The 20,898-nt window shown below is 47.6% G+C and overlaps 1 protein-coding gene and 1 pseudogene across 2 annotated transcripts in view; one reads left to right on the top strand and one right to left on the bottom strand.

Annotated features, from left to right (window-relative positions):
- NID1 (nidogen 1) overlaps nucleotides 1–20,513 on the bottom strand; it is a 94,832-nt gene extending 74,319 nt beyond the window's left edge. The window contains exon 1 of one of the 2 annotated variants that reach the window (XM_060035025.1): nucleotides 20,151–20,513. In XM_060035025.1, coding sequence (XP_059891008.1) covers nucleotides 20,151–20,375 — 225 coding nt within the window. In that variant the 5' untranslated portion in view covers nucleotides 20,376–20,513. The remainder of the gene's footprint in view (nucleotides 1–20,150) is intronic. The other variant, XM_060035026.1, reaches the window with a different exon arrangement.
- Nucleotides 11,862–14,175, top strand: LOC132439482 (charged multivesicular body protein 1B2-like; annotated as a pseudogene).
- Nucleotides 20,514–20,898: the final 385 nt, after the last annotated feature.

Below are 20,898 nucleotides of genomic sequence, written 5' to 3'. Positions count from 1 at the left end.
TCAAGAGGTTACAGATTGGAAGAACACAGCAGCAAAGGGAGTTACAATTGTTCAGGAGTTCATGAGAAGGCCTGTGGGTTTTCCAGGTCACTTACTTATCCTTCCCACGGCCTTATCCTTCGGTCACTTCAGACCTCATTCCTAGAGAAGGGGGCAGCGGCCGACAAGAAGGAAAGGAACTTAAGACCAAACTCTACAACATGCCAAGAACCAGGTAAAAAGCTTCGATGTGATGGAGCCAATGTGGGCCCCGAGAAGGGAAAAGAACAGGTTTGAGAGTGAAGTGTGGACCTAGCAAGATCCTTCCTTTTTACCAAGCGTCACGGTCTGTTAACTGTTCAGGTGACGTATTTTCCATCATCACCTGGCACCAGCACTGATTTTCTAGAATGCACGGACAGGCCGCAGAGAAGGGAGTCAGGGAAGGAGCCTCGTCCAGCTGGTCTCCTGCCCTCTTCGCCTCCACCCCATCCAAACATCTCCCAGCACAAACATCCTGATTGGGTTGCCGTGTGGGAGCGTGGGAAACGGCTCACTTTCTCAAGCCACCAGAAGTTGGCAGTTACCAGTTGCCAGTGGGAAGTGATCACATGGAAGCCACATACAGACAACTTGGTTTTAAAAAGCTGTTTTCCAGTGAAATTTAAAGCAGGCCAACAATTCTGAAAATGTTCCCGGTGCCTTACATTATTGAGAATCTGGGCACAGGAATTTCTATTCTCACAAGGAATGCTTTAGGAATTGAGTTTTTAGACAAGAAGCATGACGCCCTGCCTGCAAATGCTTTGGACAAAGACCAGACAACCCTCATTAGTATTAGTAGGAAAATTATTTTTCAGGCAGTTTTATGGCACATTCAACTCACTTGTCTACGATAACGAAGAAAGATGTCATATACAGAACACCCGGAAGTTTCATTTGATTCCTAAACTTCTTAGTAAACGTTTTCAGTCTTGTTTTCGTTTTTCTCCAAATGTAACAATTAATGGCCAACTTGAGGAACGATATTCCTTTACATTTGGGTGCCAGGCTTATTTCACAAATCTGTCCAGCTCCTGATACTCCTACTGGCCTGGATCCTTTTCTCCGTCTTGTTCAAGTCGAGCAATTCAATAGAAGGGCAGGCGCACAAAGGGAAGGAGGCCAGGAGGACAGACCTGGGTACCACTGAGAAAGGCTGGGACCTGGGACCCTCTGCCGGGGTGCTTGCACTTGGACCTGGACAGACGTCTCCTCCAGCAACAGAATACAAAGCAACTATAGGGGACTAAAAATAACTGTGCGCATGCGCAGTTGGGACAAATTATGAACAATACGATACAAAAAGGCCACAAACCAATCGCCACTTCTGAGGTCCCTGGAGCAAAAGCAGGGTATTGCACATGCCCCCTGCACACAGCACCACCAAGGGGGTGGGTAGGCCACCTAAGCCACCCCTCAGGCCCGACCCACCAATCCACTCCCACCCTCACCCCATTTAAGGGACCAGCTCACTGCGCCCCCCCTAGGAGAACCAGCAAGGGCGCCTGTTTCTTGTTTTTACCCCTCAAGCTGCAGCACAAATCCCAGTAAAGCCTTGCCTGAGTTTCTTGTCTGGTTTCTTATCAATTTCTACTGATTAAAGAATCCAAGGACTGGGCTTCCCTGGTGGCGCAGTGGTTGAGAGTCCGCCTGCCGATGCAGGGGACACGGGTTCGTGCCCCGGTCCGGGAAGATCCCACATGCCGCGGAGCGGCTGGGCCCGTGAGCCATGGCCACTGAGCCTGTGCGTCCGGAGCCTGTGCTCCGCAACAGGAGAGGCTACAGCAGTGACAGGCCCGCGTACCGCAAAAAAAAAAAAGAAAAAAAAAAAAAAAAGAATCGAAGGACCCAAGTCGGTAACACCATCTCCAAAGGGACTAGACTGGGCACCACAGACAGAGTCACGCAGCCGCCTGTCCAGCTGCCCAGGGCTGTCGCCATAACAGCTGTTCACCCAGTTGCTTAAGCCAGGAAACCTGGCAGGCGGCCTTGATTCCTTGCTCCTTCTCATCACATGTCCTGTGTGTCCGGCCTCCAAAGTATACGGCACTTTCTCCATCCCTGCGACCACCAGCATCCCTCTTCCCCACCTCCTGCACCCATATAACGGGCTCTTTCTCACCTCTTCCAGGGCTCAGCTGAAGTAACACCTAATAAGGGAGCCTCCTCCATCCATCCAGGGTAGGCTCCCCTGGCTGGCCCCTCCTCCTCCCTTCCCTCACGCCTGGCCCCTATTTATGTCTCCGCCTCCTATCTGTGTCCTTCCGGGCACAGACCACAGATTGTAGGGATCTCACTGACTCGTCTGCCAGCTCTGGCCGCTCTCCCCACCGCCACAGTACATCCCTTGCGGTCCAGGACCAGGTCCGTCTTGGTCTGTGCCATAGCTACAGAGCTTATCCCCTGCCTGGCACACTGAGCTCCCTCCCTTCCCGACTCCCTCCAGGAAGTGCACAGGGGAGGTCCATAGGGATAAAGCCTCCCACCAAGGCTGTGTTTTTGTTTCTTTGCGGTACGCGGGCCTCTCACTGTTGTGGCCTCTCCCGTTGCAGAGCACAGACTCCGGACGCGCCGGCTCAGCGGCCATGGCTCACGGGCGCAGCCGCTCCGCGGCATGTGGGATCCTCCCGTACCGGGGCACGAACCCGCGTCCCCTGCATCGGCAGGCGGACTCTCAACCACTGCACCACCATGGAAGCCCCCAAGGCTGTTTGAGAAATACTGCCCGGTGAGTTTCGAGAAGGGCCACAGCATTATGTGTCCGCGGTTCTTCCGCTGGAGTGCGACACGATTTACTAAAACACTTTGCATAAATGTGAACCGATAACTCAAGTCTGAGCTAGTCTCTAGATGTAACTACCACTTTACAGGAAATACGGGGGACAGAAGCACACTCAGAGGATAGCATAGGGATGTGACCAGCAACATCCAGAATATGGGACATCCTGAAGGACAAATACCCAGTTTCTTTAATAAATGCATGGAAAAAAGGTGAGGGGAACCTGTAGATTTCAGAAGTCGTGAGGTACCTATCGACTAGACGTGATGTGTGGGCTTCGCCTGGATCCTGATTTAAACCAGCCAACTGAAAAGTCAAATAAAATATTTTATGAACCTATGTGATATTGGATGACATTAAGGAAATATTGTTAACTTTTTAAGTGTGATCATGATTTTGCAGGGTTTCTTTTTGTTTCTGTTTTTATTTTTGGCTGCGTTGGGTCTTCCTTGCTGCGCGCGGGCTTTCTCCAGCTGCCGCAAGCGGGGGCTCCTCTTCGCTGCGGTGCGCGGGCTTCTCATTGCGGTGGCTTCTCCTGTTGCGGAGCACCGGGCTCTAGGCACGCGGGCTTCAGTAGTTGTGGCACGTGGGCTCAGTAGTTGTGGCACAGGGGCTTCGTTGCTCCATGGTATGTGGGATCTTCCCGGACCAGGGCTCGAACCCATATCCCCTGCATTGGTAGGCATATTCTTAACCACTGCACCACCAGGGAAGTCCCCGTTTTGTTTTTAAAAAGTCACTTTTTTAGAGATACATTCTGAAATATTTACAATGAAATAAAATGTTTGGGATTTGTTTAAAAACCATTCAGTTTAGGTAAGAGGGGAGAATATTAAGAATAGGTGGGGATATAGGTGAAACTAGACGCACCATAAAGGGATAAATGTTGAAGCTGAGTGATTCATGAGACTGCATCATAATATTCTATTTGTGCATATGTTTAAAATTTTCAAAATGAACTTTAAAAAATAGATAATGAAGTGATTAATCTAAAGTTTAAAGTTTCTAAAGAAAGGCAGTTAACTTTTATAGCTAAGCCCACATGAATGCTCTCTGCGAGGAGGAGGGCCCACGTTCATTGTCTGAATTCCTCCTTCCCCAGACTGCCCCAGGTCCACCCCTTCCCTCACAACCCCTGCCTCTCCTCTACCAGAGATTTTCAGGAATGTTAGTTGCACTGGGCGCGCTAGATTGTGTTAATGAGTAGAAGGTGCTGGTGAAAGCAGGTTTAGTAATTAACAGGAACCAAAAGTTGCAGATGCTTGAGGCACCAGGTGCAGGGCCCGGAGTCCAGAAAGAAACAATTATTAAACATAAGTATTATACAGCAGTCACCAGTATTATTTTCTGTTCACCACTTTGCGCCAGCTGAAAAATTACGTGGATTATAGGTCCAGGTTTTAGTTTTGATATGAATGTTGGTGAGGAAAAGTCTAGAATAGAAATAGATGCGCTGGAATTTTTCTTTCTAATTGCTTGCACTTCTCCAAACTCACCATGGTGTTTCACCTACTTAACACTGCGTGCTTTTGCATTCATGGTCCCCTCGGCCTCAAAGACCCTCACTCAGCTCCTGTCCGTGGCAAAGTCCCATTTCTCCCTGTGAAGCCCTCCTGCCCTCCCCAAGCAGGGTTTAGCACCAGCTCCTTTACATCTGCACCTCTTTCTATCTTTGGGCCATTTACAGGCCCAAAATGGAGTCGCTTATGCTAAGCCCCACATCACCAAACTGAGACTTGATTATAGTTTCCACTCTATATGGAATCTTAAACCAGTCAATCAGAAACCACCTGATCAGCACTAGTGAGGTCATCTGCTGGGTAGACCCCTGCCCTCCCCTAAAGAAAAGTAACTTTGCAATATTAGGACCTGCTTTTTTTGGCCAGATAACTTCCCTGTTCCCACTCCCTCCTGCCTATAAAAGTCTTTCATTTTGCATAGCTCCTCGGAGCTCCTTTCTATCTGCTAGATTGGAGGCTGCTCGATTCAAATCGATTTTTGCTCAAATAAACGCTTAAGAATTTTAATATGCCCCAGTTTATCTTTTAACAGTTTGCAATTAGCACCTTGGAGTCCTGACTTAGGAGCCCTGAGTCCCAGTGGCACCGGCACATTCCTTGCTGTGAATTATGTAATAGGGAAGAACAAATCTAACTCTGTATTGGATCTGTTTCTTTCATTTTAACCTTGAAGCAATTATACTCCAATAAAGATCTATTATTAAAAAAAAAAACAAAACAAAAGAATGTTGCCTGTAGCCTGAAATATACAGGACAGCCCATTCTCAAGGCTTTGAACTTTAAAGCCATAACACTTCTCCATTCATATAGAGATTAAAAAGTTGCAGAACAGAGAATAACATTTGTCCTGTTGGACGTTTATAGGAACATTGTCACCAGACCTACATGGACAGCTGCAAGAACAAAGGATTCCGGCACCAAGAAGTGGGCACCAACCAACCACACCCCCTTGCCTTTTGGTATAAAAGAAGCCCGAACCCTAACTCAGGGAAGATGGTTCTTTGGGACACTAGTCCCCCATCTTCTCAGTCGGCTGGCTTTCCAAATAAAGTCACTATTCCTTGTCCCAACACCTCTCTCGATTTATTGGCCTGTCATTCAGCAAGCAGTATGAGCTTGGACTTGGTAACTATAACATGGCAAAACTCTTGTGAATTTTTTTTTTTTTTTTTTTAGCCACACTGCACGGCTTGCAGGGTCTTAGTTTCCCAACCAGAGAGCGAACCCACGCCCCCTGCAATGGAAGCCCGGAGTCCTAACCACCGCACCGCCAGGGAAGTCCCAAAACTCCTATGAATTGAATGCATTCCTGAGAAAGTCTGTCTGTATTATTGAGGGCTAAAGTAATAATGATGATGATGATGATGATGTTATATTATTGTCTTAAGGTAACTCTTACCAAAAATTGCCTCGCTGAGGTTTTTGGTAGCGTAATAATACATTGCTTCTTTATTGAAAGACAGCTACCTCCAGCACACTGACCAACGTAAATACCGCCCTGAATCTTGCTGACAGTTCACACTGGGAAAAAGAAGTTCCTTCAGGAAAGTTAATGTTCAGCTCAGCGTGTTACTAGCGCAACTTAACAGCCCTGTACAGAACACACCTATTCACTCACCCCAAGGAACACACCAAACAGGCTCTTCAGCCAGCTGCACCATCAATTACATCACAAAACGCCCCTGGGTGAAAATGCAAGCCTCACAGGGCTAACAGTTGGAGCCACTTACTTACAATTGTTTCCACTCAGCTGACAGTAAGAGGCAACAGAGCACTAACTCACGATGAGGAAGTGGCCCCCATTTAAAAAAAAAAGCACTTCCAATCTCCTGTGCATCTTTAAAGTGAACTCACAGGCAAATGAAGCCCTGGAGAAAGTCTAAATGCAGATACTCCCTACATTAAAATTCTGTGTTAGATTCCTTACGTTCAAGCAAACGCTGAGGAAGTGAAACAACAGTCATCTTTTTTGACTTCAATGAGCCTGGTAGCAGGCCCCAGGGCAGGATGCTTTTCCCCTGCAACCCTGAGGGGAAAGCCTTCTTTAAAACAGATGTGGCTAAGAATACTTGAGGTAGGCACAAATAAGAAACAAATGGGCTCCTTTTAGAAATGCAAAGAGCAGTACTGGGAAGACAATGAAATTGCTTGCAGTTGCAAAAGCAAACTCCATGGGTGGGAAGAAGCAGGAACCTAAGGTAAAATAATTTAGGCCAAGGAAGGAAAGGGAGGCAAACACTTACTGCTAGGTTTGAGGCCCTTTACTAAAGCTGTTTGCATTTTTTTTAATTTAATACAACCACCCCTCTTCTCACGTGTATGAAACACACAAGGAAATGACAAGAGACTTAATTTAGCTTCATGTCACACAGCCAGCAAGTGATGGGACCAAGATTTGAACCCACATCTGGTCGAGTCCATTACCGGTGCTCTTTCTGTTATACCCAGCCACCTAGTTTAGAGAAATGGGGAGCAAAAGTCCTGTTAGTTGCAAAGCTTCATGGGATGGCTCCACAGATAGAGACTGGGCAGCTAGAAAAACCTAGAAAACGAAAAGGGCCTAAGAAAAGAAAAACTTGAGAAAGAAGTCCCTGAAATAGCCTGAACTAATGACACGATCAAGGTGGAGGTTAACTGATTCCAGCCTAGAGCCCAGAGGGGACCTGGGGTCTGCCCCCCTTGAGTGGTACTTGACAGTTTACAAAGCATTTTTACTCCAGTTATTGTAGTGAACCTAGTAAAGCATGCATTAATATCATCTTCATTCTTCATTTGAGAAAAAAATGAATTTCCGTTTATAGGACTTGCCTAAGATCATACACCAGAAGTGCGAGAACGAAACTCTTGAGTCTAAATTGCAAATATTTTCTATTAACTCCACAGAACCAGAGAAATGACTCTGGCTTGAATTGGAAATAGAAGCAAAAGGATTAGCAGATAAAAACAAGGGGCAACCTGGTAGTAATAGTTAAAAGATGAGTCAGTGTTTTAAACTTAATCCAGTTAATGTCTAATGAGAGACTCAGGATAAGTTACCCATCTCTTCTGCAGGAAATTTCTACCTGAGATTATCTGCCAACATTTAAAAATGGTTGGGAGTGGGCTTCCCTGGTGGCGCAGTGGTTGAGAGTTCGCCTGCCAATGCAGGGGACACGGGTTCGTGCCCCGGTCCGGGAGGATCCCACGTGCCGCGGAGCGGCTGGGCCCGTGAGCCATGGCCACTGAGCCTGCGCGTCCGGAGCCTGTGCTCCACAACGGGAGAGGCCACAACAGTGAGAGGCCCGTGTACCGCCAAAAAAAAAAAGAAGAGGTAGAAGTGTCCTTCAGCATTCCAGAACAGAAGGTGATCAGGAAAGGCAAGAGAAGGGCCTTGTCCAAACCCTCAGTCTCTGGGGAGAAGTGTGCCCCTCCTTAACACCTTGGATAGAGATATCAGAAGTTCACCTGTGCTGACTAGGGCACCAGGACTCCCTGAATTTGGATTATACCAATCCCTTAATTTCAACACCAGTCCCTTAATTGGAACATCAGAAATTATAGGGGAAGAATTAAGCACTTATCTGCCTTTCCAGAACAAACCATGTCAGTGTAACCCAAAAGCCCCAGTTGACGAGGGAAAGCTCTTCTTTACAGGAGTATGCCAGCTAATAAATGTAGAAAGAATGCTAGAAACCAACAAGTAAACAAGACAAAATAAGACACAATTTGGCAACCGTTAATTTAATAATTGATTCAGGCAAAGATCGTCAATGGTTGCTACAGACATTAAGTGAAAGGTTGGTGGGCAAAGGGACAGTTACATAAGGCCAAACAAAGTATCACCCCATAGCTTGCTCTCTGCTTACAAGGGGAAAAACGTAACACGACAGACATGATCTAGCTGTCATCACCTTAACACCAGCAGCTAGCAGAGCAACAACCAGACATCACTTACCTCCTGATATTACACACTATGCCATATATGGCTTCATTCATGAAGTATTCTTGTTAAATAATGTTTAACCTACTCAACAATAAAAATACAGATAACCCAATTTAAAATTAAGCAAAGGATGTGAACATACATTTCTCCAAAGAAGATATGCAAACAGCCAATAAGCATGAAAAGATGCTCAACATCACTATCATCAGGGAAATGCAAATCAAAACCACAATGAGATACCCCTTCACACCCACCAGGATGGCTAAAATCAAAAAGTCAGATAATAACAAGTGTTGATGATGACGTGGAGAAACTGAAACCCTCATACATGGCTGGTGGGAATGTAAAATGGTGCAGCCCCTTTGAAAAACGATTTGATAGTTCCTCAAACATTAAACATAGAGTTACCATATGACCTAGCAATTCCACTCCTAGGTATATACCCAAGAGACCTGAAAGCTGATGTCCACACGAAAACTGGGACACGGACATTCATAGCAGCATTATTCATAATAGCCAGAAAGGAGAAACAACCTGAATATCCATGAACTTATGGAAGGAAAAATAAAACCATGGAATATTATTCAGTCATAGAAGAACTAGGCACTGCTAAGTACTGCAAAGTGGAGGAGGCTTGAAAATGTTATGCTCAGTGGAAGAAGCCAGTCACCAAAGGTCACATGTTGTATGATTCTATTTACGTGAAACGTCCAGAGCAGACAAGTCCATAGAGACAGACAGTAGATTAGTGGTTCCCAGGGACCGGGGCAGTGGGGAGGTGGGGGAGATGGGGAATGAATGACTGCTGAAGGATACTGGGTTTGTTTGGGGGGTGAGCAAAATATTCTGGAGTTAGACAGTGGTGATGGTTGCACAAGTCCCTGGGTATACAAAAAACACTGAACTGTACACTTTAAAGCGGTGAATTTTAGGGTAGGTAAATTGTATCTCATAACACTGTTATTTAGAAAATCAAGGAGGTGTAGAAAACAAGGGGGAATGTGTACATACATATGTTTGTACATTTGAGACTCTCTCTGCAAAGAGATAAAAAGTTCATGAATAGTGATTGTCTCTGGGGAGAGAACGATGGGCCTGGAGGCCAGGGTAGGAAGGAAACTTCCCTTAACACTGTTTTTACAAGTTTTGTTAACCATTTGCATTGTCTTACTATTCCCCAAATTAATTTAAAAATAAAATTCTACGCGTTTTCTAAAGAAAACAATGTTTAACCTGAATATTTTCAAAATTACCAGTTTTCAGAAAATACAGAGATGGAATAACAGGCTAGACTACCTTACAAAGAAACAGTCAAATGCAGAAGGTGGGACCTTCTACAGGACATTAAGCTGTGACTCTTAAATAGAGTGAGAAATAAAAAGGGGGAGCGTATTGGTCAAAATTAAAAGAGACTAGCGACTTCCCTGGTGGTGCAGTGGATAAGACTCCGTGCTCCCAATGCAGGGGGCCTGGGTTCGATCCCTGGTCGGGAAACTAGATCCCACATGCATGGCGCAACTAAGAGTCAGCGTGCTGCAACTAAGGAGCCCACGTGCTACAACTAAGGAGCCGACGAGCCGCAACTAAGGAGGCCCAGTGCAACCAAATAAATAAATAAAATAAAAAATTAAAAGAGACTAAAGAGCCAAATGTAATGCTTGTCATGCTTTGGGCCCCAGTCTGAATGAGTCTAGCTATAAGGGACAGCTTTGGGGATATTGGAGAGATTTGATATGTACTGGGCATAAACTGATAACAGGAAATTATTACTGATTTTGTTTAGTTTGATAATAGTATGCTGGTTAGGTAGGGAAATGCTGTTACTGTCTTAGGAATGCATAGTAAAATATTTGGTGATGAAATGTCATGATGACTGTAATTTATTGTTACTTTGGATACATGAGTAAAGAGAAATTAAACAAATAGGGAAAATGCTAACAACAGTTACCTTTATGTAATGTGTCTATGGGTGTTCATGATACTAATTTCTCCCCTTTTGTGTGTGTGTGTGAAAACATTTCTAATTAAAAATTAAAGGGACTTCCCTGGTTGTCCAGTGGTTAAGACTCTGCACTTCCACTGCAGGGGGCACGGGTGCGATCCCTGGTTGAGGAATTAAGATCCCACATGCAGCACAGCCAAAAAAAAAAAATATTTAAGAAAAAAATTTACCTGAGGACAAATCACTTAAGAAACCTGCTCCTTAAGGGATAAGAACCAACTTTTTTCACAAGCAATGCAATGGGGAGTGTAGCCTCACACACCTGGCCCCAAAGTCTGTACATTACAGTGCTGATGAGAGACCGTCAAATGAATAAATGAATGAAGGAGGGGAAGAAGTCGGTATCCAAGGTGGCACAGTATAAAGACCGCAGAACTAGGGGTGGGAAGATCTGAGTTCACGGTCTACCTCGACCCGAGCTGAGTGTATTTTGACAAGGCCCTTAGCTGCATGTGTCAGTGTTCTTCTCTATCATAGGGGGCTCATCCTATCACCTGCCTGAGCGACCTCACAGGGCTGCTGAGTGTCTCAGATGAGATAACACATGAGCAAGCCTCATTGCACTCACCTGCAAATAGCTCTAGGACCCACAACCCGTGTCCACACACCACCGCCACCCTCCCCTGGACCCTGGCAACAGGTCTTTAGCTGTAGAATTCACTCTTCCTCCTCCACACCTCCCCTAAAAGTCCTTTACCCACAGGCAGCATCATTTTTTAAAAACTTTTATAATTAGACTACTTTTTTTTTTTTTTGCGGTACTCAGGCCTCTCACTGTTGTGGCCTCTCCCGTTGCGGAGCACAGGCTCCGGACGCGCAGGCTCAGCGGCCATGGCTCACGGGCCCAGCCGCTCCGCGGCATGTGGGATCTTCCCGGACCAGGGCACGAACCCATGTCCCCTGCATCGGCAGGCGGACTCTCAACCACTGCGCCACCAGGGAAGCCCTAATTAGACTACTTTTAAGGGAGAATTTTCAAACGCACACAGAACAATCACCAAAATTATCCACACACTCTAGTTCTTGCTTTATCTATTCCTTCCACACATGTGCATATTTATTTTTTCTTTTTTGAAGTATTTTAAATGAAATCCCAGGCATCAAATTATTTCACCTGTCCATATTTGCATATGTATCGCTCCTAGAAAAGCAGTTTGTCTCCAAGATGTGTTTTACGGCCAGTTTGTTTCCATGTTTCCATCAGGATCCAACAAAGTCCTTACCTTACATTTGGTTAGCTTGTCTCTTAAGCCTCTTTTAATCTATGCAGTTCTCCCTCCTTTTTCTCCCATGCCATTTATTTGTTGAGGAAATGGAAATCTTTTACAAATAAATCATGTGGGGGGGGATAAATCAGGAGTTTGGGATTGACATATACACACTACTATATTTAGAACAGATAACCGACAAGGACCTATGGTATAGCTCAGGGAACTCTACTCAATATTCTGTAATAACCTAAAATGGGAAAAGAATTTGAAAAAGAATAGATACATGTATATATATAACTGAATCACTTTGCTGTACACCTGAAACTAACGCAACATTGTAAATCAACTATACTACAGTATAAAATAAAAATTAAAAAAAAATCACGTCACTCATCGAGCTTGAATCTCTAATGGCATCCCACTGCTTCATAGAATAAAGTAAGGAATACCTAGCGTTCATTCATACCTTCATTCATTCAACAGATCATAACAGAGCACCCACTATGTGCCCCGGACCCTACTCCTGGTGTGTACCTGGGAGACAGCGGTGAATAAGGCAGGTCAGACGCTGCCCTCAAAGGGTTCAGACTCTAACGGGAAAGATGAGCAACACACAAGTAAGCAGATAAACTAGTTTTAGGTGGCTATACATGCTGGGATGAAATCAAGACAGAATGCAACAAAACAACACGCATGGGCGTCTGCATGTGAGCAGAGACCTGCGTGACGGGACGGTGCAGAGGGGAGAGGAGTGTCTACACCTGGGTGGGACAAGCTGGCTGTGGCCGAGGAATAGAAAGTGGCTAGTGAGGCTGGAGCCCAGCACGTGAGGACAGCCAGGGTAATAAGGGATGACAGTGGAGAGCCAGCATGACTGTACCATCACCACGCGTGGTGAGAAGCTGGATGTCATTAAGTGCAAAGGGAAACACCTAGAGGGCTCTGAGCTGCAGTGTCCAGGTCTGACTTAGCTCCCCCAGTTCTTGCACCACCGCCCTCACTCACACTGGCTTTCATTCTGTCCTGAAGACATGCCAAGCTCCTCCTCTCTACAAGCTCCTGGTCTCACACTCAGTAACGAGGCACCATTCTGCCCCTTCCCCTTTTCACATGGCTAACCCCCTACCTATGCTTTAGTTCCAGGTGGAGAAGGTCTAGCTCAGTTTCACCACAATATATGATCTTCTTCCTCATAGCACTTATCACAGTGTCGTTACTAGTTTAATGTCTGTCTTCCTCACTAGACTGTAAAGAGCAGAAACAACACTGCTCTGGTTTCAATCTCTATCTCCAAAGCCTAGCACTGGTCCTGGCATGTTAGGCAACAAATTAAATATTTGTTGAATGACTAGATGATGTACCTCAACATTGCACTGCATTATATGAGAAATAATAACCAGTGTCCTGTACATAGTAAAGGTATATATTCAACACCTGGTCACTTGATCAGAGAATACCAAAGATCCACGATAAAACGAACCTTGGAGATAATCTTATCAAACCTCTTTGTTTTATAATAAGAGAGGTCTGGAATAATAAGAGGGTGAGCTATGAAGTGACTGGACCTCAATTATAAGTTGGTTAATCAACCTGATTCATCAATTTCACTTTAGCCCCCATTAGAAATTAATACTCTATCAAGTATTCTGTGACTCAGCCAGGGCCACTGTTAGACCACAGGGCGCCTTTGGGCAAATTAGAAGCAAGTACCCCTTCCTCTGAATGGCCCCAGGCCCATGCTGAGGTTCAGGGCTTGGTGAGTGGCCTGAGGGCTGGACTTTAGCCGGTTTGGCCCCTCAGTCAGAGCCTTGTGCTGCAAACCACCTGCATAACCATGGGTGGTGGCCCCGGACTTAACGATAAACTTCCTATGTGCCAGTAAGTGTGGCAGGTCCACGAGTGATGTCAAGAGGAATAGGACACAATCTCAGGGAGTCAGGCCGGCCTGCAGCTCAAGACTAGGACGGGGCTGCATGTACCCTCCCATCAAACCTGCGCCTCCCCAAACAAGTCACGGGACCATGTCGAATATGGAGAAACACCTATTTAACTTGTAGTTTGCTGTCAGAGAACTTAATAACAATGCCAAGAAATATGAGAGAGAAGAAAAGGCTGGAAAGGCCAAGATTAAAAAGGCCATTTAGAAGAGCAGTCCAGAAGAGGCAAGAATACACATTGAAAATGCAATCCACCAGAGGAAACAAGCAATTAATTTCTGGAGTGTGAGCGCTGGGGCTCCTGCTGTGGCAGCAGGAGTTCAGACTACGGGCAAGGTGACAAAGTTCACGGCCATTGGTTGGCTCTGCAGATGCTACATGGAGGGGTATGAACCTCCATGAAAAGATGTTTGTCCCGATGGACACGTGTAAACACCAACTGGAAATGCTGAAGGTTCAAACGCAACAAAGGGAAGACACGATGAGTCACTCCACAACCCTAACAATATACCACAAAACCAAGTGGATATGTTGCTTCAGGAAATGGCAGATGAAACTAGCCTTGATGTCAAATGCAACTACCACAGGGTCAGTAGGTTCTATAGGCACAAGTGTTGCTTCAATGGAACAGGATGAACTCTAAGAGACTTGCTTGTCTGCATGATCAAGAGTAAGTTACAGGGCTTCCCTGGCGGCGCAGTGGTTGAGAGTCCACCTGCCGATGCAGGGGACACGGGTTCGTGCCCCGGTCCGGCAAGATCCCACATGCCGCGGAGCGGCTGGGCCCGTGAGCCATGGCCGCTGAGCCTGCGCATCCGGAGCCTGTGCTCCGCAACGGGAGAGGCCACAGCAGCGAGAGGCCCGCGTACCGCAAAAAAAAAAAAAAAAAAAACCTAGCACGAGGGACTTCCCTGGCGGTCTAGTGGTTAAGACTTCGCCTTCCAATGCAGGGGGTGCAGGTTCGATCCCTGGTCAGGGAAATAAGATCCCACATGCTGCGCAGTGCGGCCTTAATAAATAAATAATTTTTAAAAAAAGAATTCCTTGGTAAGGTTGGTGGAATAAAGCAAAATTTTCTTTCTTCTTTTTTTTTTTTTTTGCCGCGCCTTCCCCATCAGGGATTGAACCCATACCCCCTGCAATGGAAATGTGGAGCCTTAACCACTGGACCACCAGGGAAGTCCCTGAAGCAAGTTTTGAAGAAAGTCAGTGGCCTGTATTGGCAGAGAAGGTAGGGTAAAAATAGGAAGAACGTTAGAAGATCTTAAGAGTTAAATTTACCTTACTTAAGGAAAGATTCCTATATGTAAGTGGTATAATGAAAATCAGTTTGTGGAAGATGTATGTGGTGTGTGTGTGTGTGTGAGACAGAGAGACAGACAGACAGTCATGAGGAAGGGAGATGAGGAGATGCATCAGGAGAGCAGTATACAATCTTTTTGCTTCCAAGGATATCCTTTTATTACTTTTTCATAGCCATAAAGAATTTTATTTCCCAAACTGAACTTATTGAACAATAACTAATTCATTTCTCCATGCTTATGAGTCAAGACATGAATAACATCATATGTAATCAAATCATGTACTAGATTTAAACACTGGCCCACTCCCCTCTCGTTACTCAGGATGGGGTCCAAAGAATGACTGGTTTCATCACTGGGATTGTGCTGATTTAAAAATAAAGAGATTACTCCACGTGGAGAATCAGATCTTATCACGCAATGGCCCACAGGATCAAGTTAGGAAACCAAGATGGCCCCTCGCTCCACCATGGAATATTCCCCAGCAATACCCTCTGCCTTGGAACAGCTCTCAAATTAAGGCAGAGGCATACGATGTCTAGATACCATCAAATCAGCAGCTCTTGAACATTTTGGAATATTCCCCAGCAATACCCTCTGCCTTGGAACAGCTCTCAAATTAAGGCAGAGGCATACGATGTCTAGATACCATCAAATCAGCAGCTCTTGAACATTTTGGTCTCAGGACCCCTTTATATTCTTAAAAATTATTAAAGAACTCCCGGAATCTCATGTTTATATAGGTTATATTGATCAATACTTATCATACCAGAAATTAAAATTGAGAAAAATTTAAATATTTATAATACTTAAGTAATAATGAACTCATTCCATGTTAACATAATTTTAAAGAAAATAAAACCCAAAAGTACCTAGGGAGAGAAGTGTTGTTGTTGTACATTTGGGCAAATCAATTTGATGTATGGCTTAATGGAAGATAGCTGGAGTCTCCTACCTTCTACATTCAATCTGTTGTGATAAATATCACAACACATGTAGATATCACATATCCTGTAGCCTCTAGTGAGCTCCACTATATACACATGAGAGCACGGGAGTAGAAAAAGCAAACAACGTTTTCTTATTACCAGGAAAAGAGTTTTGACCTTGTGAATTTCTTGAAAAAGTCTCCAGGGCGCCCAGGAGTCCCCAGACCGCACTGTTAGAACTGATGAGTTGGGTCATCACTAATCGTACCCTTTCCAAGGGCTCCAAACCCAGCTCTCAGCTTGTTCCCTGCTTTCCTACTTCCCCTCGTAAACCAGTGTCAAGGCTTCCATTCACCTTCCAACCTAACTGCTCTTTTGAAGGTCTACAAGCTCCAGGGCATCTCCACGTTCTGGTCCACTTCTTGGTCTCTAACACCACCAAGTCAAACCTGGACTAATGCCTTTTCACTCAAGTCAGCTCTGCCAACCATCTCGTCATTCACTCACGCCTCAAGACCAAGAACCTCTCCCTCCCTGCCTTCTCCTCCGCGTTCCACGTGTGACTGGTCAGAAATCTTGCCGATGCATCTTAGATCAACTCAGGTTCACCGGCTCCTCTCCTTGCCCCATTCCTGTACGCTCTAATTCCTGCATATCTGATAAATCAGTAACTTATGGGACTGGTTTTCCTGCTCCCAAACTCTTCTTGTCCATTTGTTCATGCTGTCTTGCAAACCACTGCCAGACTTATCTTACTAAAGACGGGCATGCCTTGTGACCAGCTACAGACAGTATAACCCAGCAACCACTAACCTTCCAGGAGCTGTCTTTCATGACCCTCCAGGTAATGTATTGCATCGTTTGGCTCCACATCTTCAGCTCTCCCTGTATCCATGCCTGTTACCACCACGGCGGGGGGCGGGGAAGGTGATGACCTTCCTCACCCATTGACTCTGGGCTCAGCCATGAGACTTGCTTTGGTCCCTGAGATGTTAGGAGGCATGACCCAAGGGAAGGCTTGGAAAAGCACTATGCATTTCCACTTACTCTTTTATGCTTCTGACATCTCCATGAAAGAGGACATGCTTAAGCTGGCCCCCTGAAGCAGCACCATCCAATAGAATTTTTAGTGGTGATGGATACATTCAACAGCAGCATTGTCCGATCTAGTGGCCACTAGCCACTAGTGAGAGTGTTGAACATTTGAAATGTAGCTAGTGTGACTCAAAAGCTGAAATTTTAATATTATTTCATTTTAATTAATTTAAAATAGCTATACATGGCTAATGACCATATTAGGCAAAACAGCTGTGGAGGTTGAGACACCTCCCTCCCCCACCACCTCCCAGAGCAGAACCAGATCATCCCAGTTGCTCCTGCTGAAGCCACCTTAAATCAGCCCACCACCTGCAGATTCCAGATACATGAGCAACAAGTGCTTATAGTTATATGCCACTGATGTTTTTGTGGCTGTTTGTTACACAGCAAGAGCTAACTGATACATTTATCCCCTGCCCCTACTGCCTATCCCAGACTGAACCCTCCTATGCCCACAAAAACACTCTGCTCCAGTGGGGTCATATTCCTCACTTTCCCAGCATATGCCAAGCTTGTTCCCATCCTCATGCATTTACCCCTGCAGTACCTCCCACCATGAATGGCCTCTCCATTTCCCCCTCCGCCTACTGAAAATGGACCTGTCTTTCAAGTCTTAAATGTAACCTCCTCTGTAAAATCTTTCCTCACTACTCTAACTCACAGCACTCCCTTGGGTCCATCACATGTTTTAGGTCTGATGCTTGAAAGCATTACGAGTCAGACACAGATTTGGGCTGAAATCCTAGTTTGGGTTTTTTTTGGGTTTTTGGGGGGTTTTTTTTGTGGTACGTGGGCCTCTCACTGTTGTGGCCTCTCCCTTTGCGGAGCACAGGCTCCGGACACGCAGGCTCAGTGGCCATGGCTCACGGGCCCAGCCGCTCCGTGGCATGTGGGATCCTCCCGGACCGGGGCACGAACCCGTGTCCCCTGCATCGGCAGGAGGACTCTCAACCACTGCGCCACCAGGGAAGCCCTAGTTTGGGTATTTTTAACTGATGCGATGGCCTTGGGTAATTACTAATCATTGTTATTATTTCTTCATCTGAAAAAAAGGGGGCACGCTGTTTTGAGGATTAAATAATGTAAAACTAGCAAGTTCCTGACACATGTAGATACACTCATCCAATCATCACTTTCCTTCTCAGTGGGTTTCCTTTCATTTTCTTAATCTAATGCCCAGAACAGTACAGACCATCTAGTTCATGCTCACACTTCCTGCCAATTCACCCTTTCACTCAGGGCCATGTGAGGGTTTCCATCAGCTCAAAACAGCATCTACAAAACTACAAATAGTGGTGGGTGCTGTGATGTGGCACCCGATCCTCGTTCAGCTCCTGGGAATGCAGTCCTCAGCCCTCCTCTTCGATAACTGCCTCCGTGGAAAAAACTGCCTCACCCGAGGGTCACACCTGGGTCCAGGGCAGCCCTTATGGAATCACTGATCACTGTAAGGACATGGAGGTCCATCCCTCTCAGGAGACTTGAGAGAGCTCTGAAAGGCCATCCCACCCCCAGAGCTCCCAGGGGACTGGCTGGATGCCCTTGCTGGCCTGCACTGCAGCTCCACTACTCCGCTCAATCTTTCTTCACTGCCCTCCCTTCTACAATTGTGGATCTGCGAAGCTCACCCTAATGAAATAACCTACCTGCTAATCTCCATCTCAGAGTCCTTCCTGGGAACCCAACCTGAAGCACAGAAATAAGATGCAAAGAGAGCTCTGGGAGTCTTTCTCACTGAAATGCAGATTAAAAACCCAAATTGGCTCAGAAGGTGTGGACTGACAGGAATCACTTTTTAGCAATCGATTTTCTAGGTCTTTAGAACGTAATGTGGTTAGTCTGATGCCACAAGTAAAGAAGGGCGGAGGGCCCTAATTTAACAGAGGGGTTCATGAAAAGAATTCAGTGGGTCTGTTAACCTAGAGAGAAAAAGAAATTTCATTTTAATTTTCAGCAACCCGTAACTGGTATTTAGCATTTCCTTCCATTATAAATGTAGGCAACAAAACACAGTAGTATTAGCACTTAATGACCTGGCCACTAACAGAAGTCACAGATATTCTCCTATTATAGTCACAGTAGGCGTCTCTGAATATTGTTTACAGTCCCCATGACCTTGAAAGTTCCGGCATTAGCTGATCGTACACTGGATCCACTGTTACACCTTGCTATTTAATACGGTTAAGAAGAAAAAAACTGCATATATTACTTAATACAATTTTTTAAAAATATTTTAACTCATTTTTCAACAGAATTGATCTCCTTGGCAATCCTGTGGATTTCATCTCATGCATTTAAAAACCTAAGACAGGGTTTTACAGGCTACAGCAGACTGTGCAAGGAGGTCAGGGCAGTCAACCAACAAGGAGACACCCTCTGTCGGTGGAGACTTCGAGGACTCATTCTTTTTGGGCAAAGCCGACAAGCTCCACGTGGGTGCTGTCCCGGGCGAGATCTGCCCCGGCCAGAAGACGAGCACAGCCATTTCACCGGCAGGACAAGCTCCAGCCGCTGATGGCGTTGTTCCCTCCACTTCTGGAATGCACACAGCTTTATATGAAATCCACATGGTGCGCGGCGGCGGCAGGCGGCGGCACGAAAGGACTTTACCAAGTTGACAGCGTCCCCGAGCCCGGCCAGTTCAGAGAAGGATCCAGAGAGCGAAAGGTCCCTGTCCCGCTCCCCATCTGGCCGCCCTCCCCCCGCCCCCCATGGTGACAGTGCTCGGCTACAGGAAATTGGATCACCGGGGCGCCCTTTCCCAGCCCTTAACTCTGGACTGAGAGCAGAATCATTGCCAAGGCGTATCCGGAGTCCACACACACAAATGCAGGGGCTGTCGGCTACATTCCCGGGGCGGAGAGCCCGGTTTGGCGGTCTTTTCCTGCCCCGGCACCTACGGCAGTCGCAGGGCCCGCGCGCCGGCTGCAACCCAGCTCTGGCCTTTGCCCCGCGCCCGCGCCTGGTCCCAACCGCACCGGGTCCTGTCCCCAAAAGGCAGGGGACAATGGCGAGACGCGGACCGACTTCTCGGAGGTGATGCGGTCCACAGCCGCCGGGGTGGAAACGCCGCCCGGGTCCCGGGGTCCGGGGTCGCGGGGTCGCGGTGTCCCAGAGTCGGGCAGGGCGCGCGCAGGGCGGCGCAGACGGGACGAGCTCCCCAGACCCGAGTGCACCTCGGACGACAGTGACCAGGCGGCGGGGAGGTGTCGGCAGGCCGGGCGGAGGCGGGAGCCCCCTTGGGCTTGGAGACCGAGCGCCGCACCCCGCGCCCCGGCGGCCTGAGGGTCTGGGTCCCCGCCCACGACGCTCACGTCCGTCCGGCTCCGCGGGCGCCCCCGGCCCGCCCGGGCCTTCCTTCCGACGCCGCGTCAGCCCCCCGCGCCCTCCCAGACAACTGCCCCCATCTCCCGCCCGGGGTCGCACTCACGTAGACCGAGTTGAGGTCGGATTTGTCGAAGAAGCGGAGCGCAGTGCTCAGCTCCAGGGCTGGGGAGACGCGGTCGTCCCCGGCCTCCAGCTCCAGGTCCCCCTGGCCGGGGCCGAAGGGAAAGAGCTCCTGGCGGCTCAGGCAGCCCCCGGGCCCCGCCAGCAGCAGCTGCAGCAGCAGCGCCCGCGTCCACGCAGCTCCGCTCCGGCGTACCGCGGCCAACATGTTCCCGGACTGCCGTCCCGCAAACCGAGGGGCTCTGCGGCCGGAGGCTGAGGAAGGCGGAGATGTAACCGGACGCCCCTCGGCAGCCCCTCCGCGTATCCCGCCTCCCGAGGTTCCCACCCCGGGAAACAGGGGAGGGAACCGAGGGAAGATGGGGAGGGCCCCGCCCCGTCCACAGGGCGCGCCGCGGAGGCTGCCCAATGGCCGCGAGGGGGAGGGCGAGGGGCGACACCTAATCCCGTAGCCGTTCTGCCCGGGTAGCCCTCCTTCCCCGCGGGGTGATGGGCGCTGGTGGCCGCTATTCCCGAAACCAGCCCAGTTCCCACCGAACGGCCCCTCCGGGAGTAAGAGCAGAGGGCCGGGCTCTGCACCATTATCCTCGGCCCAGGGCTAAGTCGTGGAGATCGGGCGACGCGGAAATGCCCTGGATTCGGGGACACAGTCCACCCCAACGCTGCTTGGTGGCGTCCGGAGGTCGGACATGGTCAGACTGGTAGGAAGAGGAAGGAGTAGGTGCTGAGGA

This window comes from Delphinus delphis, chromosome 16 (genome assembly GCF_949987515.2).
Source record: "Delphinus delphis chromosome 16, mDelDel1.2, whole genome shotgun sequence".
In the NCBI taxonomy this organism is placed as follows: domain Eukaryota; kingdom Metazoa; phylum Chordata; class Mammalia; order Artiodactyla; family Delphinidae; genus Delphinus; species Delphinus delphis.
Note: the sequence above shows the minus strand (reverse complement) of the source record. Positions and strands in the feature narration are given on the sequence as shown.